The sequence below is a fragment of the Protopterus annectens genome, chromosome 7.part1 (genome assembly GCF_019279795.1).
Source record: "Protopterus annectens isolate FY-2018-M chromosome 7.part1, PAN1.0, whole genome shotgun sequence".
NCBI lineage: Eukaryota > Metazoa > Chordata > Ceratodontiformes > Protopteridae > Protopterus > Protopterus annectens.
In genome coordinates, this window is record NC_056740.1 from 226,896,844 (window position 1) to 226,923,998 (window position 27,155).

At 40.7% G+C, this 27,155-nt stretch overlaps 1 protein-coding gene across 1 annotated transcript in view; it reads right to left on the minus strand.

Moving 5' to 3' along the window:
- The window catches only part of PLEKHO2 (pleckstrin homology domain containing O2), a 1,330,687-nt gene that overhangs the window by 1,041,574 nt on the left and 261,958 nt on the right, over positions 1–27,155 (minus strand). Inside the window, exon 2 of the mRNA XM_044078679.1 lies at positions 7,736–7,879. Within this exon, the coding sequence (XP_043934614.1) occupies positions 7,736–7,879 (144 nt within the window). The remainder of the gene's footprint in view (positions 1–7,735; positions 7,880–27,155) is intronic.

Here is a 27,155-nt window from a genome sequence, read left to right on the forward strand (position 1 = left end):
CCAAATTTGTCGAGGCCAGTAAGGGGCAATGAGGATCATCTTGCATCCCAGTGTGGTAGCTTTCTGAATTAGTTTGGGAATCAGGGGGAATGGAGGGAATGCATAAAGAAGTCCCTGGGGCCAATCGTGAACTAGAGCATCTCTGGGGAGGTGTCCGGGAAGAGGTAGGAGAGAGAAACAATTGTTGCACTTGCTGTTGAAGGGGGTGGCAAAAAGGTCGCAGCAAGGCTGACCCCATTTGCGGAAGATTCTGTCTGCCACAGTCTGATTGAGAGACCACTCGTGAGGCATGCGAATTGCTCTGCTCAGCCTGTCTGCTATAACGTTGGACTTCCCAGGGATGTGCGCTGCTATCAGAAACCGTTGAGAAGAGATTGCCCACTGCCAAAGTCTGAGTGCTTCTCGACATAAGGGGTATGACTTGGTTCCGCCCTGCTTGTTGATGTACCATACCACTGACATATTGTCTGTTTGAATTGCAATGGTCCTGGTGGGAAGAGAGTTCTGAAGAGCTTGCAACACTAAAAGCACAGCTCTCATCTCCAAGACATTGATATGCAGGTGGTATTCGTGAGGCTGCCAGGTGCCTTGGACTGTTCTGCCCTGATAATGCCTCCCTCCCACCCGATCAAGGAGGCATCCGTGGTCACCGTAGCTACTGAATGGTCTGCCCTGGTGTAATGAAGGGGAAACCATCCACCAAACAAGTTGGTTTTTGCATGACTGTGTGATCATTATCCTGTGAGACATTGGGAGTTGCTGGAAAGACCATTGTGTGAACAGCATCCACTGAAGAATCCTCATCTGAAAGCGTGCAAGGAGGAATAGTATTATAGCTGCTGCCATGAGACCCAATGTTTTTAGGACAAATCTGGCCTGAATCTTTTTGCATCCTAATAAGACCTGCACATGTCGTCGAATGGCTAACAGTCTGTCTACCGGTAGAGTCGCTGACATGTCCTTTGTGTTTAAGTTTGTGCCTATAAAGGTGATAGATTGACAAGGCGACAATGCAGACTTTTCAAAATTTATTGTGATGCCTAGAGTGGAGCACGTTTGAATGGTGTAGTCTCTGGATAGCAGCAGGTGATACCTGGTGGTTGCAGTAAGGAGCCAGTCATCTAGATATGAAAACACCTGGAATCCTTGCCGTCTCAAGTGAGCGGTGACTACTACCAAACATTTGGTGAACACCCTGGGGGCTGTGGTGAGACCAAAGGGCAGCGCTCTGAACTGATGATGACTGGCTCCCAGCCGGAACCGGAGGAATCTTCTGGAGCATCTGTGCATTTTAATATGGTAGTACGCATCCTGAAGATCTATGGAGCACATCCAATTGTCCTGACCCAGAAAGGATAAAATGGACTGTAGCGTGACCATCTGGAACTTCGTTCTTTGAACAGACCTGTTCAGTCTGCTGAGATCCAGAATGGGTCTCTAGTCCCTTGTCTTTTTTGGTACCAAAAAGGACCTTGAGTAAATTCCGGATCCTTGTTGGTCTGCTGGGACTTGCTGGATGACCCTTTTTCTTAGCAGTTTTGAGACTTCTTGAACTGCTTGGTCCCTTAGATTGGGTGGAATGTCTGGAAGGGATTTGTTGGGAATGTAGGGAGTGTGAAAGAAGGGGATTTTGTAGCCTTTGGATATGATAGAAAGTACCCAATTGTCTTTTGTTATACTTTGCCAGGCTTCTGGGTACAGGGATAATCTTCCGCCAACTGCCTCCTAAGGTGGACAGCTGGGCAGCACTTCAGGGATGCTGGAAGATTCTCTTTGGCGCTGATTTTGCGGACCCCCCCTGCCCCTAGGGTGGTGTCTATTGTTGTTCCCTCCTCTGCCCCTGGAGGGGAACTCTCCACGTGTGTCAGGCATGGCTCCCTGGGATTTCCAGAACCACATCTTCCCACTCTTCTGACCCTTGGGATACGGTCTTGAAGGAGTGGAAAAATGGACTCCAACGGCAGAGAGAGTCTTGCCTTCCTGCTCACACCTGGTAAGGGTATCCTTCATCTGTGGTCCAAACAGAGCAGAACCATCAAAGGGGGTGTTGGTGAAAGATGCCTTAAAGGGTTCCACAAAGTTGCATAACCGCATCCAAGCATGTCTCCTCAAAGCCACAACTGTGCCTGCGGCCCTACTCGCTCCATCGGCTGCATAAGAGATGAGCCGCATGGAGGAGTTTACTACAGAATTTAGAGTCGCCAGCTGGGAGGCAATCTTAGCCTGAGCCCCCGCAGCTGATGGATCTTGAAGGGTATCTCCTAACTCTTTACTGAGATCCCTTTGAAGGTGGGTAAAATGGCACAAATAGTTCAGAGACCTCATGGAAAAGGTTGCTGAGGAAAACATCCGCTTCCCATACCCTTCCATCCTCCTAGATTCCTTATTAGGGGGATGGACAGACGAAGAAGTTTCAGCCAACTCCTTTTTAGTGGCCGCTGCTACCAGCATGGCATCAACGGGAACACCCTTGGTCAGAAATTGCTTGTCCTGAGGGGCGGTGATGAATTTTGTGGGCCTACGGGGAGCTGGTTCCATTGTGTCTGGAGCTGACCATGCCTTTTGAGCCACCACCGACATTGGTGGATCGAAAGGCGGAGACACCCAGGAGGTGGAGGGTCAGGAACCAAACGCGTCCAGAATACCAACATCCTCAGAAGGGTTAAGGGTAGTCCAGTTCCCCCTTTGCCTAAGAATTTCAAGGATGTCTGAGAAGGAGACGTCCTCAGAGGGGGATCTCGGGGACCCTTCCAACTCCTCCAAATCGGTATCTGAAGTGACAGACTCAGGGGATTTTCTCTTTCGAGTGGGCTCCTCTGAATGAACAGGCAAGGTCTCGGAAGAGGAAGATACACCCAATGGGGTGCCCTAGAGCGCTTGTTCCCCACGCTTGGGGTCTGGAGGAGGGGCAGAGGCAGGAGCAGGCACCATGGGGGGAGGAGCCGATGAGGCCAACCGTGAGGCTGACTCAGATGCCAGCACACTCCTCATGACCTCGAAGGCGCCCCTCCCCGATGCTATAAAAGGCTCCTGCTCCGAAGAGACCGGAATCCCTCCCGGCACTGAGTAGGATGGCTCCGAAGCCAATGTAGGAGCCGAACTCACCTGCACCGAAGCTCTGAGAGGGAGAACGGGGTTGGACAAGGGTCTGATGCCAGTCGCCCCCTCGGAGCCGACGAGGGAGTCCCAGCACCCAGATCCCTCCAAGGACGGCACCATGGAAGAGATCGGAGCTGACAACGGCACAGAAAGGGGAGGTATCAGTGCCGACGGACCCACGGTTCCAGCCACAGCATGCTCCGGCTCCAAACTCAAGGGATGAGTCGAAGGAGGAACTATTGTAGAAACAGGTAGAGCCGAACCCTGGTGAGGGGGGCTGGATAGCATTTTTGCTAGGGCCTGTGACTTTAAAAGCCTGCTCACCACTCTCTCCAAATCATGGTCAGATAGCCTAGATGACCGAGAAGAGTGGGATCGATGACTTCGCTCAGATTGCAATAAGGGTGACCCTGGAGCCAAGTGTATCGACTCCAATGATGGTGACCTAGAGCGTTTCCGACTCCCTGATGGTTCCGACGTAAGAGTCGGCGCCGACTGACAAATAGGTACTTCGGCTCCAGTCAGAGCCAAAGTTGACGTAGAGATAGGTACTTCGGTTCCAGCCGGAACTGAAGTTGAAGCAGAAGTCATACCCGGCAACGGCTCCGAGCTGGGAGCTGACGGCTTTGATGGCCTAGAAGGTTTCATTGACTGAGTCTTGGCCGGTGATCCTTCAGGTTTATGCAAACCCCTCAGGATAAGCTTATTCCTATGCTCCTGCAGGACTCTTGGACTAAAGGCGTGATACACCGAGCAAAAGTCCTGCAGGTGTAGGGAGCCCAAGCAGTAGACACAAGAAGTGTGACCATCTGTCAGAGACATTTTCTGACAGCATGAGTCACACTTCTTGAATCCCAACACTTTTGTGTCTTTAGACATTCCTGTAAAGGAAAATCAAATACAAATAACAAGTAGAGTGGAGAGTAGGTAACTGAAAAAAAATACACACAATTCACACAAGTTACCACACCCTAACAGCACACACACACACGCACACACACACACACACACACACACACACACACACACACACACACACACACACACACACACACTATAATAATATAAGACCTACAAGCTACCACAATGTACTAAAAAGAAAACTTTTGTCTACCTTAAAAATAAAACAATGATAAGCCTCTAACTAAAGCGGCTTACTTTGAAAGGTAAACGGGGGTGGGGGAGGGAAAGGAAAAACTCTCTAAGGAGAAAATAAGTGCTGAAGGAGGGGCAAACACTAACAAACTGCTACAGAATCTACTCTGAGCTATAACAATAAAAGTATACCTAACAAAGTACAAAAAAGGCTTAAATATAAGAAAAAAGTGAAAATTATGACCTGAGCCAGTAAACACAACCTCATAGCAGAAGCGGCAAATGAGATCTGGGTATCTAGTGCCAGGCATCATGGAATGGTGACGTAGAGATAGGTACTTCAGTTCCAGCCGGAACCGAAGTTGAAGCAGAAGTCATACCCGGCAACGGCTCCGAGCTGGGAGCCGACGGCTTTGATGGCCTAGAAGGTTTCATTGACTGAATCTTGGCCGGTGATCCTTCAGGTTTATGCAAACGCCTCAGGATAAGCTTATTCCTATGCTCCTGCAGGACTCTTGGACTAAAGGCGTGATACACCGAGCAAGAGTCCTGCAGGTATAGGGAGCCCAAGCAGTAGACACAAGAAGTGTGACCATCTGTCAAAGACATTTTCTGACAGCATGAGTCACACTTCTTGAATCCCAACACTTTTGTGTCTTTAGACATTCCTGTAAAGGAAAATCAAATACAAATAACAAGTAGAGTGGAGAGTAGGTAACTGAAAAAAAATACACACAATTCACACAAGTTACCACACCCTAACAGCACACACACACACACACACACACTATAATAATATAAGACCTACAAGCTACCACAATGAACTAAAAAGAAAACTTTTGTCTACCTTAAAAATAAAACAATGATAAGCCTCTAACTAAAGCGGCTTACTTTGAAAGGTAAACGGGGGTGGGGGAGGGAAAGGAAAAACTCTCTAAGGAGAAAATTAGTGCTGAAGGGGGGGCAAACACTAACAAACTGCTACAGAATCTACTCTGAGCTATAACAATAAAAGTATACCTAACAAAGTACAAAAAAGGCTTAAATATAAGAACAAAGTGAAAATTATGACCTGAGCCAGTAAACGCAACCTCATAGCAGAAGCGGCAAATGAGATCTGGGTATCTAGTGCCAGGCATCATGGAATAGAGGAGGGGGCCTCGAGCCAGTAAGCAGCTCTCGAGCTTTTGAAGATGGCCGAGTCAGAGCCGAGGATCAGCTCCGAACCCAACCAGCAAGAATGAAGGCGAGATAGACAACTTAACATCAATAAATTTAAAAGTTGCTGTCTTATGAACAATGGTATGCTTATATAAAGCATTTGCAAAACGTTTGTTTCTAATGTTGCTGAGATGTTCTGAAATGCGCAATTTTGAGGTCTGGAGATTTGGCAAACATAAAAGGCTGAGTATGAACAGGCTACAAGATTAATAGCCTGATCGGTATTGCAATTACCGAACACTTTAATAGAAAAACCTTAGAGGTATTTTTACTTGAAAACTCTTTAGTCTGACAAATAAATTTACAGAAAGAGCAATGGCCACAAGGGTGACACCCCACCACTTATGTACCATCCAATGTAACTTGTAAAGAGCGTTCCAAAGGCACAAAATGTTTATAATGACTAAAATGACTTCCCAAGGTTTTGCCCCTATGGAAAGAGAATGAACATCTATTGTCTAATAAATCACGCAATCTATCATCAGTCAAAATAATATCCCAGTGCTGTTCCACATATAGAAATTCATGAGTATCCCTACCATAGGTAGTAATAAACCTGATTTTGTTGTCCACTTGAGGATGATGAGTTTTATATTTAAGAAGGTCATTTCTGGAGAGCAGTTGCACTTTCATACTAGTCTGCCTAACCTTAGCCAGAGAATATCCATGTTCCCTAAAGCGGTTAACTAAATCTTCATCAAAATGTATATAATCTTCAATGTTTGAGTAGATTCTATGTATTTGCATAAATTGTGACATAGGAATATTGTAATATGTTTTGGATGACAGCTGGTGGCATGTAGTTAACGTCTTTGAATGATAGGGTTTTCTGTACAATGAACTAGACAAGGTACCATAAGGTTGTTTAGATATAGTCACATCCAAAAAAGAGATGGAAGAGACATCATAATTAATGGTAAACCTAATACCCCATTTGTTTTCATTCAAATACTGGACAAATTCCTGTAAATATACAACATCCAAGTTCCACACCATCCAGCAGTCATCCAAAACCTACACCAGATATCAATTTCACCAAGAAAAATATTATGGTTATTATCATATATAATAATTTGCTCGAGATAACCCATAAAAAGGTCAGCATATATGGGTGCAAAGGATGCACCCATAGCTGTACCTTTCAACTGCAAGTAACATTTGGTATTAAAGAAAAATACATTTTTAGACACGACATGCTCTGCCAAGCATACAAGGAATGTATTAAAACCGGGACTATACAAGGAAATTCTATTAAGCCAATATTCCAGGGCACATAAACCCACCCAGTGTGGAATGCTAGTGTAAAGAGTAATAACCAAGTCCTTCTATCAAGAATTAAAACTTTGTGGAGTGTGCTGTACCATAAACAGCTAAGAAAAAAGAACTGCCAAAAACTTTTCTTATGTTATTAAACTGTGATGCAGGCAAGTCCACTATACTCAACTATCATTTTATAAGACATGGAAGTAGTGCTGGTCAAGTGACTTGCTCACACAGTTAATAGCCTACACCATAGACTCTGTGCCTAGGATATTGTCTGACACTAGTTTTCATTTCTATTTACCTTTAAGATTATTTCAAACAACAGTAAAATGAGATACAAAAACTGTATTGTGCATAATAGTAAGACCTAGTCTAATTTTATATTAACAATAAAGGCACTCAGTCTTCTTCAGTTATCTCCTTATAATCCTTAAGGTAGAAATATCTGCTCAGATAACTAAAAGACTAAACGAATGAAAATACTGATTGTTTTTCCTGCAAAGTTCAGCAGCAACACAAAACAGCCTGATGATCTTCTGTACAACATGTTAAATGTCACTGAACAACATTTAAGTCTAGCAGTGATATGCAAGGCCAAGGTGGTGCAGCTGTTAGTGTTGTCACCTCATAGCAGGAGGATCTCCCATTCTATCCTCAGCTGGGGTGCCTTCTGTGTGGAGTCTGCATGTCCTCCCTGTGGTCGCGTGGGTTTCCTCCAGGTACTCCGGTTTCCTCCCACATCCCAAAGACATGTCGTAGGTGGACTGGACACTAAATTGGCCCAAAGAGTTAGTGTGTGTGTGTGTGTGTGTGTGTGTGTGTGTGTGTGTGTGTGTGTGTGTGTGTGTGTGTGTGTGTGTGTGTCTTATGTGGAAGGTTGGGTGCCGGGCTGGCAACTTGACACTGTAAAAGACAGGTGATCCACTGTGGCGACCCCTAACCGGGAAAAGCCGAAAGAAGAAGAGTGATATGCAAGGCACATTTCCTGATGCACTCTGTATATGCCATTGGTGTTTCTAATTTACTGCACTATGCAAAAAGATGCAGTTTTCAGTACCTCATTGTCATACACCAGCAGCTGGTTTTTACGCAGCAAAATGTACCGGTCCTTCCAGAAGAATCTTGCATAGCATTTCTTGACAAAGCCAGCTTTATCATAGTCTTTAGCAATTTTAGATTTTGTTTTTTCTTCCACCACACCCTGAAAGAAATAAGAGAAGACACAGTATTAGCAAATTGTGATACCTTACTTAAGCATAACAAAATATATACAGAGAACAGATGCTACACAATATTTGGGAACCCTATTTTACAGACAGAAAATTATGTTGCTTTTTTGACAGCATACCGTCTCAACATACGTAAAGAAATCAGCATTAAACTTATTGCAAAAATCTGCATCATGGCCTTTGATTAGTTTTCCTGTCTGATTACATTTTATTTCTTAACTTTCCTCCATCATACTCAGTTACCTACAATGATCTGTAAAACTTTACTTTTGATTTCTCATGGCAGCTAACCATGATATTGACCTTCCTCACTCTCTGGACCTCCCCACTTCTGACTGAGCAGTTAGTCTTGGCTAAGTGTCTCTGGCTGCTCTACACCCTGGGGAAACCATCTTATGCAGGCTAAGAGGAGATTGTGACATCATGGGTCTACACTATCCTGGGTATCAAGGGGCTTTTTGATTGTATGCCATAATGGTTCACAAGGGGTGGGGCATGTAATGAAATGTAATACTTATGCACATCACTGCATATGACATGCAGAGTATGCCTTCCCACTTTTCTATACACATGCATACATGTATGAGTGCAGTGCACACTGCTCTCCATCAGAGAAATATACAGCCCAGCCAAAACCCTGAGACAGATGAACTGGACAATGGTCGCTCGGTGATACTCTCTCAACCAAACTCTTGGCTTCTTAGATGATTAGTCAGTTACAAGTCACCAAGGTTGCCGGTGGGCCTTGCCCCTGTGCCAGCCTATGATCTCTAAAACTTTTGAAAAGTATGACTTCATTCATGCTCTCATTCAGTAAACATCTACTATCTTCCATGGTAAACCAAGGGCCACAAACCTTAATTAGGAGACATGAAAAGAAGCAAGGCCCCTAAGAAGTTCTTGTATTTCATATGAATGTCAGTCACATGCTAGCACCATCTATGTATATCTCAATCACTGATTAAGCTTGCAGTTATCAGATTTATTTTATTTTATGTTATTTTATTTTACATTTGTTGACCGGGATAGTCTAACTGGATTTATGTCCATTTTCAGTTGAGCCCTGGGGAGATAAGCTCCAAGAGATTACTAGACTGCTAACATACAGGTACTAGTTATACAGTTAAATACTACAAATTTTAAACAGTCCAGGAATCTTAACAGTTTATACAAAAAACATGTTACAAGCATTAGATAAGATATTTTAGACTTTATGTACAAGACTTCATTAGTAAGAAGAATTTAACTAGGTATTTAAATTATCTCTACTAGGATAAGATATGTTTTTGCCAAGGATAGGCCTTGATCTAAAAAGACACAGATAGAGCAGGAATTAGGTCTTAAGAGAGGGTATTTGGGGTATAGTATGAGATTAGTCTGGATTTGTACAGGCACATAACCAATGGGTTTTAAGATAGAGTTTCAGATTGTGTTTAAAAAGTGAAAATGAAGACAGTGATGTAAGTTCATGGGGGAGTTGGTTCCAATACTTTCCAACTGCATTTGAGAACAGAGCATCTCCTGCCATGTTATTAGATTTACATGTTGATACAAGTAGTTTATTAGATGAGCGTAAAGTTGAAAGGTTCTTATATTGGGTAATGAGACTAGCAAGTATTGGGGTATTGGTAGGTTGGAAAAGGGTTTTGTGCGCAATGGTGGGTTGTTTAAAGTGAATCTGATTTTAAGGGATGCCTTAGTTAAGCCCCAGTATCACTTTCCTTCCTATATTTAATCTAAGGCGACATTGTCAGATTAAAGATGACAGTCAAATGTGAAAAAGCTCAATGCACTTTTGCTACTTGAACACAGTTTAGAAAAACTTATTTTCTATTTCCATGTTGCTTATTACTTTGTCAGGAAATGCACATGCTTCCATTGCCCTACTCATAAAATACCAGGTTACTTTATCAAATTCTCTTCATCAAGAAAAACCACTGTTGGCCAGCAGATATGTGAGTCAAAGTGAAAGAAAATGAAAACACCAACGGGTTACAAAAAAAACATGACTTTAATGACCAGACCGGTTTCGGCAAAAAATGCCTTCTTCAGTGATACATAGTCAAAAAAGCAAAAGCAATAAGTCATGAATATTTATAAATACACTCAACCAATGAGAAAATGCCCAACCCATAAAGGAAGTGGTATGTTCCCGCTCCCAAAAATACAATACATAAATCAAGATTATGAGAATTAGACTCAATAACCAAACATAATAATATTAATAATAAATGTGACAGCGTGAATAGATAAAGTGGACAAGGATAGCATATAACATTGTATACAGAATAATACAAAAAGCCCACTGAACTTCCTATATATTCATATAATAAGCTACAGCTTATTATATGAATATATAGGAAGTTCAGTGGGCTTCTTACTACTACAAATTTACCATTATTATCTTTTTTCCCTTTTCTATCACAATTGGAGCTCCTTGAGCAATTAATATAAGTACCCCCTTTTTTCCTTTCTCCCAGATATTCTGCTGAATAACCATCCAGAAATCCTTTCTTTATCAAATTCACATGGTCATTTCTTTTCAAATGTGTATCCCGTAGCATAGCTATTTGCACTCTGCACTTCTTAATGCAGCTCATTAGTCTTTCTTTTTTGGCATATACTGCAGGTATATATAGTAAAGCTGTTTCAGTTATTTTTTTGTTTTTTCTTACTTTTGCATAGGGGAATGATTTTATTAAGGCCCTTGTCTTGCTCTAACAACAATTTTTAAGTGGAAACAGGTAAACAAAAGAACATTGAATGCAATAAAACGTTTTCCTTTAGCAAATAGATGTTCACAATGCCACATAAGAAGCTTGAAGATGAAGGCGACTGTGTATCTGGTTCTCATGTTTGTACGGAGAAAAGCTGATAAGGACAATAAAAATAGAATACTTTCAAATGCTAAAAGATAATATTTTATGAAAGCACTGAAGTTGTTTTCTACATCTGGAAGAGGAATAAAGGTAAGACAAAAACAGACAGCACTTCGAGTAAGTAGAAGCACAGGCTGTACCATGCATCTTAACATGAATAACCTTCATTATAGGTTAATTAAAGCATATGAGTGTAGTTGTCAGTCTGTGACAATTGTTCCTATTAGAAGGATTCAACTTCACTATTTGAAGATGTGCATAGTTTTGTGTGTTTGTATTACGTTAATAGTGTATTGGGTTTTCTGGAGCTGTGTTTGTTTTCTTGGTTGAGGGTTTTCATTAAAACTAAAAGCCTTGTAAGACATTACCTAGGTTCAAAAGGATATGACAAGAAACAACTGTTGTAACTAGACATCACAAAAAGTTATTATACATAACAGGTGGGAATAATAACTTCTTATCATAAAGGCATCACTGTCCATATTATTTTTGAATGTAAATGGTCTCACCAGTATATTACGGATATATTCAAATCTGCAAGCTTTTTTCAGTGTTAAGAGGAAAAGGGTTCCAAAATATACAGTTTTCACAGTACATTCTCAAGTACACTGGATTTCACAATGTTCTGTTTTGTAGTGGTGCAGTAATCCACCAAGTGACTGTGACAAAGAAGGAAAACTGAGACCGAATGCACAGTCAAAATGCTAGGACTAAGTCAGGAACTTGGATAACAAGAAACAAACAAACAACAAAATATACTGTCTGCCACCTGACAGCTAACTGTTAGCAACAGGATTTGTACACTTATAATAAGAGTCAGTTTCTGTGACGGCTTGCCTATGGTATAGTGACACTTCTTTGGATAATTCTGGCTATGGTTCATTGTAAATTTCACAACTGTGACCACGATTAACTCATCCTCTCCTAGCTCCACTCATACATGGTATTTTCAGAATATTTACATTTACTTATTTTCAGCTGGAAGCACCCTTGTAATATCTGGTTTAATGCTTTCTCAAACTATCCAGCTCATGCCCTGCCAGCTGCCTAGTTCCAGACCACCTGTGTCTTTCATGAGTTCTCTTCATTGATCTTACCAAAGTTCTTGATCTTAAGGACACACATAGTAATCTAGCCTTTGATCATCATGTTTCTACAGTGGTGAGGAAATCATTTTATGTTGTGCAACTTATAAACAAAGGTATGGCATCTAAGTCCAAAGAAGTCATTGTTTCACTGTATTCGGCATTCATCAGACCTATCGCTGAATACAATGGCAACTTTGGTATGTACCTAACCAGGCATATCCAACAAATGGAATGTCCACAGAGATTCCTCACTAAAAGAATACAGGGTGTAAGTAATATGTCCTATGCAGATTGCTTCAAGGCCCTATCCCTGTATTCTGTCTCCTACAGGCTTTTTAGGGGAGATCTATGTCTGGCATACAGGTCATTGTTAGACCCCACTGTGATGGACCTGCAGCATATCCACAAAACAAACAGTACCAGAATTACCCATTCTAAAGATGTAAATCTTGCCTGTGATATAAATAGGACCTGCTGGAGAGATAGATATGTATCCCAGAGACTACCATGTCTATGGAACAGGCTCCCCATCTCTGTGAAGCAGAGTTCCTCCCTAATCCAATTCAAGTGCAACTTGGACAACTGGATGGGAAACTGGAAATTCATCCCTGGTTTGGCACCTATGTCTTTGATGCAAACAGGTAACGTGTAAATGGTTAATCTCCCAGGCCCATGCTTATACTTATCAAGGGTATCAAAACTTGTCAGAGATTTGGGATGCATGGCTAGCCTTAAAAAGTCCCTTGTGGTCATTAGCCTAGTAAACACCTATGAACCTATTGACCACTGCCTGCTCCTTCAGTTCCTCAAAGAAATGGGGATTAGCTCTAACATGGTCACCTAGTTCCAACATTTCTAAACAAATAGGTATTTCAGAATTAAAACAGGGTCATTCCTATCACCTCCAGCACCCCTTACCAGAGAAGTCCTACATGGATTCATATACACCCCACTATTGTTTTCAGTCTTTATTAACAGACTATCCTCTGATCTCCCTAATTTTCCAATCACTTTTTAAGCAGGTGATGTGGTTATTCTTCCATTCAGTCCCTCACATTCAACTATTCAAACTCAGCTTCAGTCTGACCTTCACTCCCTTAATTATTGGTTAAGCAACCATAAGCTACTACTAAATCCTTCCACAAAAGTATGATATTTGGAATTTTACAAAAACAGAGAAAAGCTCCTGGAAATCTCAACATTGCAGATCTCAATGGTATCCCAACAGAAACAAACACAAACTTTAAATACTTAAGTTTATGGCTAGTCCAGTCACTTAACTTCCAAAGACACACTGAAAACTCCAGGAAAAAGATTAATTTAGTTTTATTCTAGTCCTTGAACATATCTCAGTTTCTCTCCAGACCAGCTAATGCTGCAATAGGCAAAGGAGTCCTCACTGCTCAACTTGCATATGGTCTCCCCATCATAGCCATAGCCTCCATGAAAAAATCTTTTACATTATAGTCCATTGAAAACAAATGTGCCAATTCATTCTCAACCACCCCCTCACCCCTGGAACACCACTGCATCACTCTTTCAAAGTTAAGTGACTACCAGCCTTCTACAGAGTTGAGCTACTACTAGGGTCTCTTCTTTTCAAACTGTTTCAGCCAGATGCCTTCCACTTCTTGCAGTCAAACTCCATAATGAAACCTTCTCTACAAACTCCACAACCTCTCCGAATGAACTCCCTCACTCCACACTCTCCAAACTGCATTATACCAACCAGTCCTTCTCCATTCTTGTACCCAAACTCCAGCAACCTCCCCCCCGTCACTTAAAAGAAGTATCCACTCTCACCTCATTCAGAGCACAATTCAAAAGGCACCTCTATAAAAAAGCAGACTGCAAGTACTTTTCCACTAGACACATAACCTAATTTCCTCCCCACTTGCTTCACTATGACCCTCTGTTCTCACTTGCTGCTTTCCTCACATATTTACTACTAAAATTAATTCACATTTATTTTTCTACTCTGCTAATAATATTTGTATATTGTTTCAATTGTCTATAGGATTATCTACCTTCTATGATGTTCTGTTTTATTTTTTTGTGAATTTCTTCACCCAGACTGAAAATAAATATGCAATATATGTAACGAAATATAAATATATACATGAGAAATCAGTCCATAAGTTGGGCATCTTGACAAAGAATGGGTTAGGGCCTAGTTTAATGGGCATTTGATGCAGACCAGCTGATAGGTAAAGTGAACTGAAGTGGTATAAATGACAAAACTGCCCAGGACACCGTGAGATAAGAGTGAAGGTAAGTGGAAAACATTCCAACAGTGGACTATAAGACATAGAATCTTAAAGGTCTAACAAGCTCAAAAGTCACTTTTCTTGAAAAGGTGTTAGAAAACTAAACTACAATCAGGTAAATGCAATTATTGTCACAAATGTGTGTCTTTAAAATACAAAGTCTTAAATGTTCCATTATAAACATTTGTCCTAAAATATCAATATGTCTTTGAGAATGAAGGATCACCTACATTTAATAAAAATATGGAATAAGAATAAATAATATCTTATTAAGAACCATTAACTATTGTTGGCAGTGTTCACTACATTAGCACAGCTTATTTCAGAACATATTTCCAGTTTCTGTATAAAATACAAATGGGGCCTACCCTAGAGAGGATCCAAAGATATTCAGCAAAATAAGTATGTTGCATCGAATGAATTATTATAAACATCTACACTGGTTGCCTATATATTCATCATAGTATAGAGTTTTACAAGTTGATTTGTACAATGTCATTTAATATTGTATTTACTTATTTTTTGTGAAAAAGTAGATGGACTGATCTGGGGTTCCTTTGCAGTCTGGACCAAGGCCAAAGTCACAATAATATCCGCAGCAGAAAAACTTTACAAAAAAGTTCATTTAGACATATGATTCTAAAAAGAAGTCATTCCAGATCAAAATCAATGTTGGGCAGGCTAAATTACAGTAAGGGTTCATAAAGAATGCAAATACTATGCCATTGAGGTAAAGATGTTTCACAGAAAACTTCAGTTAATATGAATTGAGTATCACAGTCTAAGCCATGTTGAGGTCAGGCAGGTTTAGCATCAAGCAATTATTTATTCAATATCCATAAAGCAGTAACATTCCCGGATTTCTCTAAAATGCTATAGCAGGTTAGCTCTGAAGTAGTCCAAAACATATACTTATTTCACAGTGATAATGCAGCATGCTTTTGAAAATCAGTCATTTAATGGCAGGCGATAACTCACAGCCCGACGATATATAAGGGATAGAATCCTCAAAGAAGCAGTCTGCAAATGAGAGAAGCAAATATTAATATGGCTGGAATAGTAAAAGTTAGCTTGCCTTTTGAGAGAGTAGCAGTAGTGTTTCAGGATGGTACAAAACGGTAATAATTCTTCAAATTCTACTGATAATTGTTTGCAACATGCCTAGGTTACAGAAGGAGTTCAGAGACCATAAAAGGAAGCGTATATTTTATTTTTTTTTAATTTTTTGCCTATATTAGTAAGCACCTGGAACCAAGGATTTGCACTTCCCATCTGTCTCAGCAGTCAACTTGGTTGAAATGGGCACTCTGAGACAAGGTAGTAATTGTCCCATGTTTACTGACAACCACCTACCATTTAAACAAACTGACACAGTGTTAAGAGAGCTACAGTTATATAACACTATTAGCAGCAAAAAGTTCTCACACAGAGCCTCTATAAAAAAACAAGCAGTCTATCAGTGCCACACAACACCACACTACACCACACTACACCAATCATACAACGTTCAGACCAAACACATTGACAGTACAGTTGAGTAAGTAAACCTACTGTAACAGTACATGTTCAAATGATCACTGTTGCAGTAGCCTTATCTATATATGTTATATCCTGCTAAGGATATAATAGCTGGCCAGCTTCCAAAGCTTCAGAGCACCTTCCATACACTCAAACTGTCAGTCAGCTTGAGCTGACTAAAAAAAGAAGTTATGTACTCACCATAACGTTCCATGTTTGTTGTCCATGATCTCACCTTCTTTCTTGCTTGTTGGGTTTGGGGCTGATATTCGGCTCCAACTCAGCCGCATTCTAACGTTCGAGAGCTTCCACTGGCTCGAGGCTAGACCCTATCCCAACATGCCTACCGAGAGTTACCCAGATCTCGTTTGTGATAAACCATAAAACTAGACTGAACATATATCTATATCTATATATATATCTATTTTTATATATATATATATATATATATATATGTATATATATATATATACATATATATATATATATATATATATATATATATATATATTTATATATATAGATAGATATACGTATTAATGCCACCAAGACAACAGTAATAGACCCTAAGCCTATATAATTCATGAGGCAGGAAGGGAATCACAGCACAACTAGCCAAATACCAGATAATTCCTCTCAATTCTCCAGGAAGGGGGAACGGGGGGATGCAAGAAAGAAGGCAAGATCATGGACAATAAACATGGAACATTATGGTGAGTACATAACTTCTTTATGTTATGTTTTCCCTATCTCGCCTTCATTCTTGCTTGTTGGAACATCGTCCCCAGCACCTTCTTTCTCAGGTGGTTCAAGGGAATAAACACTTCAGAACAGTGGAACCAAAGATGCCCTGTTCTTAGAGGTCACATCTACCTTGTAATGAGTGGTGAAAGTATGAGGATTAACTCAAGTAGCTGCCACACAAACTGAGTCCAAAGGCAGTCTGGCTTGAAATGCAGTAGAGGTGCCCTCAAATTTTTCCTAGCGGTTCTTTGAGCTATGAACTATAAACATAAGTGAAGGTGTCTGCAAGCCATTTTGATAAGGTTACTTTTGAGACTGAAGTTCCCTTTCTGTTTTCTGAAAATGATATAAACAATTGGTCAGATTTTCTGAATTATTTTGTCCTGTACAAGTAGAAACGTAACTGCCTATGCACATCCAGTTGGTGAAGTTTATATTATGCCTTGTTTCCATGATTAGGGAAGAAAACGGGAAGTTCTATTGATTAATTTAAATTTGACTCAGAGCAAACTTTGGGTAGGAAGGAGGGACTGGTTCTGAGAGAAACTCTGTCTTTGTGAAAAATTAAATAAGGGGGACGAATGGAGAGAGCTTGCAATTCCGATACCCTCCTAGCTGAGGTAATGGCAGTCAAGAAGATTGTTTTTCAAGTCAAGAACTTCAGGGAACAAGTAGCAGCTGGTTCAAAAGGAGGGAGAATTGAGGCAGCTAGAACTAAGTTTAGATCCCAAGGAGGAGGTGGTTCTCTTATTGGGGGTCTCAAGAGGATAGTACCTTTCAAGAAAGCTTTGCATAACCTGTGGGACGTAAAGTTGGAACCCATTTCTCGAACATGATAATTGGAAATAGCAGCTAGTTGAACTCGGATGGTGGCTGCAGCTGCCCCTTGGTTAAAAGTCTCAGTTAGAAATTCCAGGATCTTTGAAATGGGTGCAATAAAAGGGTCAATATGATTTTTGACTGCCCAACAAGAGAACCTTTTCCATTTGCTAGCATAAAGCTTTCTTGTTTTAGATTTGTGAGAAGAGATCAAAATGTGTCGTACTGCTGGGGAAATGTCAGGAAGCCTGGCTAAGATATGAAGTAGAGAAACCAAGCTGTCAGCTTGAGGATCTGAATAGAAGGGTGGAGCGTTCCTGACTGATGCATCATATGATCTGGAAATGGGTCCAGGATCCAAGGCTTCTCCTGGAGATGGGGCCATAGGAAGGGGAACCAAATTCGATGAGGCCAGTAAGGGATGAGGAGGATTAGCTTGCAACCCAGTGATTTTGCTTTCTGAAGAACTTTGGGTATTAGAGGAAATGGGGGAAAAGCATAAAGAAGTCCTGGGAGCCAATTGGGAACAAGTGCATCCCTCGAGTGACTGTCCCAGTTGCGGGACTAGGGCAAAATAGCTGCTGCATTTGGTATTGATGGACATGTCAAAAAGGTCACAGCAAGGCTGGCCCCTGTTGCGAAAAATTTGATTTGCAATTTCCTGCTTTAAGGACCACTTGTGTGGCATCAGAATTGCCCTGCTTAGCTTGTCTGCTATCACACTGGATCTCCCCGGAATATGCATTGCAATCAGAAAGCACTGAGAAGAGATTGCCCACTGCCATACCATATGAGCCTCTCAACACAAGGGGTAAGATCTGGTTCCACCTTGCTTGTTGATGTACCACACTACTGACATATTGTCTGTTTGAATTGCAATCATCCCCGTAGGTAGAGAGCCCTGGAGTGCTTGCAATGCCAAAATCACTGCTCTCATCTCCAGAACGTTGATGTGCAAGTTGTACTCATGTTGCTTCCAAGTTCCATGAACAGTCTGTCCCAGATAATGCCTCCCCACCCTATTTGGGAAGCATACGTGGTCACTGTGGCTACCAGTTGGGGAAGGATGAACGTCCTGCCTCTCATTACGTGCGTAGACTGAAGCCACCATTGTATATCCTTTTTACAGGTCCCTGTGATGAGAATTTTGTGTGACATGGGTAGATCCTGCATGGACCACTGAGCATATAGAAGCCACTGCAATATCCTCATATGGAAGCATGCCAAGGGAACTAGTGTTATTGCTGCTGCCATCAACCCTAGCAGTTTGAGAACACATCTTGCTTGAATCTTCTTTCTCCTGATCAAGATTGAAACCTGATGTCGTATGGCTGATACTCTCTCCTGAGGCAATTTTGCTATCATGTCTTTTGTATTTAAATCCACTCCTATAAATGTAATATGTCGACAGGGCAACAAGGCAGATTTTCCGTACTTTATAGTGATGCCTAAACAGACAGAGAAGGCAAGTTTTTTTTTTTTAAAGGAAAACAGGAAGAATGGAAGGAGGAGAGTCTCCAAGTTAAATGACAGCTCTTCCGACCGAAGAGATGCCTTTAACTTAAATGGCGAACTCCTTGGGAAAAAGGAGAGTAAAAGGGGGAAAACACTAACTCAAATGGACTGAAATTAAAAGGCAGAAAACGAATCCTCTAACTGAAATGGATTTGTTAGGGACTAACAAAAAGGGGGTTTAGTAAGCCTGAGAGGGAAAATGATGGCCTCAACAACAAACAGCAAAAATAGGGTGATAGACAATGAGGCACAGATGCACTTAGAATCTCCTAACTGCAAGGAATAATTATAGATAAGAAATACCAAGATTTTACCCAAAATAAGTAGAAAAAAGCACAACTTAGCTTTAGCCAGTTACAAAGCAATCCTGAAGCTTCAAGCGGCAAACGAGATCTGGGTAACTCTCACTAGGCATGTTGGGATAGGGTCTAGCCTTGAGCCAGTGGAAGCTCTTGAGCTTTAGAATGCAGCCGAGTATCAGCTCTGAACCCAATAAGCAAGAATGAAGGCCAGAAAGAAACAACATAACATTAACAGGTTTGGGCACCAAGCCCTTCAGAGCTTTCATGCCAACGGAGAGACAGAGGCTGAGTCCTGTAAGGACAAGGTTAAGAAATTGAGAATATCAAAAAATAATTATTCACACCCTGGTATTATAAGGGGAATGGAGTGAGGGAGCAGCTACCACAGCAGCGATCATTTGAACATTTTACTGTTATGTTAAGTTTACTTACACACTGTACTATGTTCATCATATTGACCACTGCTGCAGTAGCCTTAGCTGTGTGGGTAGATTACCCTAGCTTAGTAGATTTGGGAGATGAAAGGAGAAGAGTCAGGGAACCCCTGGCGAATGGCCCTAGCAAAGCCTGATCAAGACCTGGAGAAAGAGTCTGTTATATAGTGTGTTGTAAAACAATGCACAGAGGGCCAAGTTGATGTTTTTAGAATACTTCTAAAACAGAACCCTTTCCAAAAAGCCATAGATGAAGCTAAGGCCCTGACAGAGTGAGCCTTGACACTGCCTGGAATAGTTTTGTTGTGATGGAAATAACATAAGGTAATATCCTGAGATAACAACTTTGAAACAGCCTGCTTTGACCCAGGTTGTCCATTCTTACCTTCACAAGAAATTATTAATTGATCAGAAGTTCTGAAAAATTTTGTTCTGTCAAGGTAGTACCTGAGTTGTTAGATATGCATTATCCTTCCTCCTTCATTTTTAGGTTCTGCAAAGAAAATAGTGAGATGGAAAGAATGGCATAAGGCAAACTCAGATACGTTAAGCATAAAAGAATGATTACTTCTCAAAGAAATGGCATCTCTGCAGAAAATGATATAGGGTTGACCGACCATAGGAGCTTGCAAGTCAGATACTTTTCATGCCAGAGTAATCAGCAAAACTGTTTGCTATGTTAAGAACCTCAAGTTAAACAGATGAGCTGGTTCAAATGGAGGAAATGTTAGCTTCTCTAACACAAAATTAAGATCCCAAGTAGGAGCCACTGATTTTTTGGGAGGTTTCTTATGAAGACCTACTTTCAGAAACATTTTCACATGAGACTGCATTAAAATACGGGAATCCCATGATCAGACATGTTCAAATAGACTAAAAATCAACCTTGATTAAGCAGTAAGACAGGCCAGAGAATAATAACTCACAGTACAGTAAAACCAGAGAAATGCTAGCTCTGAATGGGTGTTGGTTCATTTGTTGGCACCAACTAGAAAACATTTTCCATTTGATAATATATGATTTTTTAGTAGCAAGTTTTCTTGCCTTTGCCTGCATTACTACCCTTGCACATCCTCAGAAAACAAGTGCCTAGAAAGTATTAAAACCCTATCATCCAGGCAGTCAGTTAGTTGTACAAGCACTCCTGATCTTATGTGAGTAAATCTGGGCTGTAAGGAAACTTGTGGTAATTACCCCTGGCCAATTCAAAAATAAGGAAAAGCCACTGTTCCCTGGCCCAGAAGGGCATCACCGCAGTGATCTTTGGGGAATCCTTCTGAATCTTCAGAAGTACCCTGGATATCAGTGGTAAGTGTGGAAAAACATATAGGAACATTCCTGCTAAAGTAAAAGAAAAGGCAACTGTCTTCCAGGCCTTCTTGCATTGTTTCCTGGAACTGAAATTTTGCTAGTTGGTTGTTTACTGAGGAGGCAAAAAATTCTTCTTGAGGAATTTCCCACAGATGGATCAATTCTTAGAAAACTTTCTAATTCAGTTTCCATTTGTAAGGGTCTGCCCTGGTCACGCTCATCTTATCTGCCACACAATTTTGTTCTGACAGAATGTAAAATGCCCATAGAATGAGACTGTGCTGTACTATATCCCATACTAACATGGTTAGTCTGCATAAGGGATGAGATCGGGTTGCTGGTTTATGTACCACATGATTGTGGTATTGTCTGCAAACACTTGAAGAGGTCCCAAGGAAAGCAGATAATTCATAGAGTTGGAAGCATTTATAAGAGCTAGCATTTCTTTCATGTTTACATGATTTGGTCTGTCTTTTTGTCTCAAATACCCTGCACCTTTCTACCCATTGACACTGAAGTGTGCATTGTGACTGACTGCTTTGGAGCAGGAGGGAATAATGGGAGACCTGAAATCTGATGCCTTCACCAAATCGTTTCCTTTTTCACAAATCCCAAACTGGAATTTGAAAAGACAGTGGTTGTCGATGTTGTGACCAAAGCGATTTCAGATATCATTGTGTCTTTCTCATATGAAGGGAGGGAAACAACTTACCTCATATAGTCATTCTGACTTACTTGACAGTAATTTGCTCCAAAGTTTCATGTCCTCAAACTGTCAAGCATCTCAAGCTGAGCTGACTATTACAAGTTTAGCAGCGAAGCTCTTCAGAGCTTTTGTGGCAGAAGTCTTGTAAGAGATATCATGAGAATCAAGGAAGCCATGGGACACAGAATCCTGATACAGAAGTCTGTGTGGAAAACCCTTGGAACAGATCTAAAAATAGATCTTTTTTTTTCCAATGGAAGAAAAGTTCTTTGCACTGAGGTGTCTAGCAGGCACCTCAAAAATACAAACCTGTGAGATTGAGTCAGAAAAGACTTTTGAATGGTCTCTGATTCCCAGGCTGTACAGGACACCTATTAATGAAGGGAGAGACTCCTGAAACTTTGAAAAAGACTCTGCAGAGATAAGCAAGTCATCTAAATATGGAAAATGAGGATATCCTGTAGCATGTAGTAGGCTATCACAAGAATTAGACACTTTGTAAACACTCTGGGAGAAGTGGATAGTCCTAAGGGTAAGGAAGAGAACTGATTGTGTATATAGACATATAATCACAAAACCTTGAGAAATGCCCAAAATTTGATGATTTAAGATTACTAGAAAACTCAAATGAGGAAGAATGGGTAGCATGTTGTGAAATGAAAGCATTTTGAACTTGGGCACTATCACAGACTAGTTCAGAAAAGAAGGATCCAGAACTGGTCTCCAAGAATTTTCTTCTTTTGGTGCTAAAACTTTAGTGGGTAAAATCCTTCCCCTAACTGGAGAGGCAGAGTAGCTTCTATTATCCCCTGAGACAGCATATGCTGTAACATAGGAGGAAAGAGAAGAGTCTGGTCTGGCTTTTGAGGAGAAATACCCTGGAAAGGAGGAAGCTCCTCCCACTGCCATCTGTAGCTACAAAGATCACATTAGTGACTCCTTTATCTGAAACAAGCTATTGCTAAAGAGAGAAATAGAGATTTAGACCTTCTGGAAGGATTAAAAGACTGCCAGGCTGGTAGGGGAACAACATACCTCGTATAGTCATTCTGACTTACTTGATAGTAATTTGCTCCAAAGTTTCATGCCTTCAAACTGTCAAGCATATCAGGTTGAGCTGACTATAACACAAGTTTAGCAGTGAAGCTCTTCACAGCTTTTATGCCATCACAAAGAGGGAAGCTGAGTCCCTGAAATGACTATATTGAGAACCACAAAATATAAGTGTCTGGACCCTGCCATAAAAAACACACCAAAAAACAAGGGAGATGGAGGGAGGTAGTGGCTACCGCAGCAGTGGTTATTCAAACATCTACTGTTATGGCAAGTTCAACTTACACAACTGTACTATGTTCATCATATTGATCACTGCTGCAGTAACCTTAGCTATATGAGTAGACTATTATAGCTAACTACATTTGGGAAGTGGGAGGAGAAGAGTCCAGGAACCCCTGGAGAATGGTCTTAGCAAAGCCTGATCTGGACCAAGAGAATGAATCAAGTTTACAGTGCTTTTGTAAAAGTAATGTACAGAGGACCACACAGCAGTTTCTAGAACGCTTCTAGAATTCACCCCTTTCTAAAATGCCATAGATGAAGTCAAGCCCTTGTAGAGAGGGCCTTAGCCCTGCCTAGAATAGATTTATTATGGTACAACAAAAGGTAATAGCCATAGACAACCATTTGGAAATAGTCTGTTTTGACACAGATTGTCCCTTCTTACCCTCACAATAAATAAATAAATAATTGATCCTAAGATCTGAGAGAAATAGTTCTGTCAAGATAGTACCTGAGTTGTCTTTGGACATCCAAGGTATGGAGTATCCTTTCGCCCTCATTTTTAGATTCAGTAAAGAAAATGGGTAGACAGATGGTTTGGCTTAAAGTAAAATTGGATACAACTTTAAGCACAGAAGAAGGATTAGTTCTCAAAGAAACCCTGTCCCTATAGAAAGTGGGGTAGGGTTGATTCAACATAAGAGCCTGCAACTCAGGTACCCTTCTTGCAGATGCCATAGCAATCAGTAAACCTATTTTCCAGGTTAAGAACCTCAGGTCAGCCAGATCAACTAGCTCAAATCGAGCAAGTGTTTGATTCTCTAACACAAAATTAAGATCCCGTGGGGGGTGGGGGGGGACTGGTTTACTTGTGTGCCTCTTATGCAAAATCTCTTTCAAGTACATTTTGACATGAGACTGCCTGGAAAGAAGAGGACCTATTGGCAGACATGCTAAAATGGCAAAAAAATGAAACCTGACAGAGGAATAAGTATGGGTGCGGGTTATGTCATTGGTACCAACTAGGAAACCTTTTCCATTTGCTAATATATGATTTTGTAGTTGCATGTTTTATTGTCTACATTAGTACCTTATGCATGTCCTCAGTAAACAGGTGCCTAAAAGAAATTCAGATATTATCATCCAGGCAGTCAATTGAAAATGACTGATGTTGGAGTGTGTCAAACACTCCTGTAAGTAGATCCAGTTTGTGAGGAAGCTTGAGGTAATTGCTCCAGGCCAATTCCAAAAGAAGGAAAAAGTGCAGTTGCCTTGGCCAGAAAGGAGTCACCGCAATGTTCCTTGGGGAATCCTTCTAAATCTTTAGAAGTAAATTGGATATTAGTGGTAAGGGTAGAAAAGCATACAGGAACATTCCTGTCCAAAGAAAAGAAAAAGCACCTGTCTTCAAGGCCTTCTTGCATACAGTCCTGGAACACACACGTGCCAGTTGATTTTTCAAAGAGGAGGCAAAAAAGTCTATTTGAGGAACTCCCCACAGATGGATCAAATGTTGGAAGACCTCCTGATCTTGTTTCCATTCATGAGGGTCTGCCCTGGTCCTGCTTGGCTTGTCTGACACACAGTTTTGCTCTCACGAAATGCTTACAGAGTAAGATTGGTGCTGTGAGGCTATATCTCAAGCTAACATGGCTAGCTTGCAAAGGGGCTGTGATCTGGTTCCTCCTTGCTTGTTGATGTATCACAAGACTGAAACCACTCTGAAGAGGTCCTGAGGGGCAAAGATGGTTTGGAGAGTTGTCTGCCTTGATCAGGGCAAAGCATCTCCTAGATATTTATATGCTTACATCTGCCGTTGGTGTCCTACACTCTGCACTTTTATCCCTCCTAAAACTGCTCCCCAGGCAAAGTACAAATTGTATGTGGTGACTGACTGCTTTGGAGCAAGGAGGGAGAAGGGGAGACCTGGATTAAAGAATATCTGTAGTCTCCAGATTTTTCTTCCGACAAACCCCAGCACTAGGATTTGAAAAGGTAAAGGGTGTTGATGCTGGGACCAATGGGATTTCAGATACCACTGTATCTTTCTCATGCAGAGTTTTTCCAAGGGTATCATGAGAACCATAGATGTCATGAGACCCAAAATCCAGAGGTATTTACTCACAGTGACCAAAGTATGAGTGGGAAACCTTAGAAACACATCTAAATAAGAATCTATTTTTTTTCCTGTGGAAGAAAACTTCTTTCAACTGAGGTGCCCAGTAGACATCCCCGGAACACGATCCTGTTTGAAGAGTCAAGAAAGACTTTTGACTGTTCTCCTGGAATCCCAGCTTGTACAAGAGTACAAGAAATCTCTCACACAAGAGTGAGAGATTCTTGACACTTTAAAAAAGGCTCAATAAAGATAAGCAAGCCATCTAAATATGGGAAAATGTGGATACCCTGTAGTCTGCAATGAGCTATAACTGGAACTAGACACTTTGTGAACACCCTTGGTGCATTGGAAAGTCCAAATGTTCTGGCAGAGAACTGATAATTTGATTAAGACATACAAAACCTTAAGAAATGTCCAATTTCTGGACGAATACAGATCTAATAATAAACATCTTATAAGTCTAGTGATATCAGGAAACTTGAAAGAGGAGGAAGAAGAGGTAACAGGTTCTGAAGCGACATAATTTTGAATTAGTGCACTATCACAATCAGGTTTAATATGAAAGATCCAAAATCAGTCTCCAAGCATTTTCTTACTTTGACACTAGGAAAATATATACATTTAAGAAAATGGAAGTTTCTTTTTCCAAAGGGAACCTATCTGCCCAACAAAGGAAAGCACAAATCAACCACTGATCCTTGAAAGCCTCAGAGGTGCATACTCTTCAGCAGCAGGAAATCTCTGAAGGGCTTCAGGTGCCTGGACTTGTCTTCCCATCAGCTCAGCTTAAGCTGCTAGACAGTTTAGGTGCATGGAAGGTGTCCTGAACCTTTGGAAGCTAGCTGGCTTCTAAGTCCTTGGCAGGATATAACCCAAATAGCTAAGACTAAGTCTACTGCAGAACTGATCAATATGATAAACACATGGAAAGTACAGACTGTACTAATTTTATGGAAGCACAAAAAAAAATGACTGGATTGGAATGCCATAGCATGATTTGTTAATTGAAAGGACACATCATGTGTATGCCATGAGAATGCAGCCAAGATATGTATTAATAAAGATGCAATCACACCAGCAGAAAGACTTAATCCTGACAAAACTGTGTCAGAAGGCAAAGTATTATACATTGGCGACAGTAGAGTGTTTGTGGAAAATTATTATTCACAGTACATCAGTCAGAGGAGAAGCCAAAAGCCCAGCAATCAGGAAATGTTGAGAGGCAGGTGTGAGATTCAAGCTGCTGTATCCAGCTGTCTACATAATATTTTTTTTGTAGGATCTTAAGTTGTTTATTTTATGCAGAACAGACTAGGAAGAAATACAAATGTTTGTTGAACAAAAAGTAAGCCATCAAACAGAAGGGGACTCTGCTTCTCATTCTTCTGATAGTAGAGCTCATAGAGAGACTTTCCCAGTGAAACCTCTTCTAATGTTCCAAAGGAAAATACTTGAGAGACAGAATGCACACTTACAAGAGTTGAATAGAAGAATTGGGGGTACCTTGGACTTGAACCAGAGTCTGGTGTTGGGAGATGGAGATGAACAGGAAGAAGTCCAGCAACACTGAAATTACAGAAATAAATGTGAGACTATAAAGCATCAGTCACATTTGTGAAACATGGTTTTACAAGAAAATGTGGCTGAGAAAGATTATATTTTTGTTGACATTGTTACATTTTGGGGGGAACTGACAGGCATATATCCCACTTCATGTTGTTAATGTTTGGAAGGACTCTAAAAGGAAAAAAGAGAAAAAATGAAAAAGTAACTGTAACTAAACCATTTTAGTTCTTAACTGTATTTGTAGAAAACATTTCATAATATAAACTGCATGTTATACAGTAAAGCATTTTCAGTGATTGCTGTATTTGATCAAGATACTAAAATAAACAGGTACTTGTTTTTTTTCCTATTTTCATTGAATGAATGTAGGCATTATAATTTAAAAAGGGAAGAAAGCCTGAACAAAAACACATTTAAATTAATAGGCTGTATTCTTTGACTGTTGGGATGGGGGTTGGTGTGTAAAATTGCACTGATTGTAATATATGTAGAACTGAATTGTTTCTCTTTTGCATAGGTGAGTATCTGGATTAATGCCCTTAGCTTTTTTGTGTAAGCAAGTAAGTTTTAAAAATGAGAAACTACAACATAATGAATAGTTTTCTTTAACCAAATTAATGTTCAGTGTCAGATGAGAAGTCTGCAGCTGAGGCAGATGTGCAATCTGCTCTTAAGTTTCCATAGAAATAAGCATACTAAAAG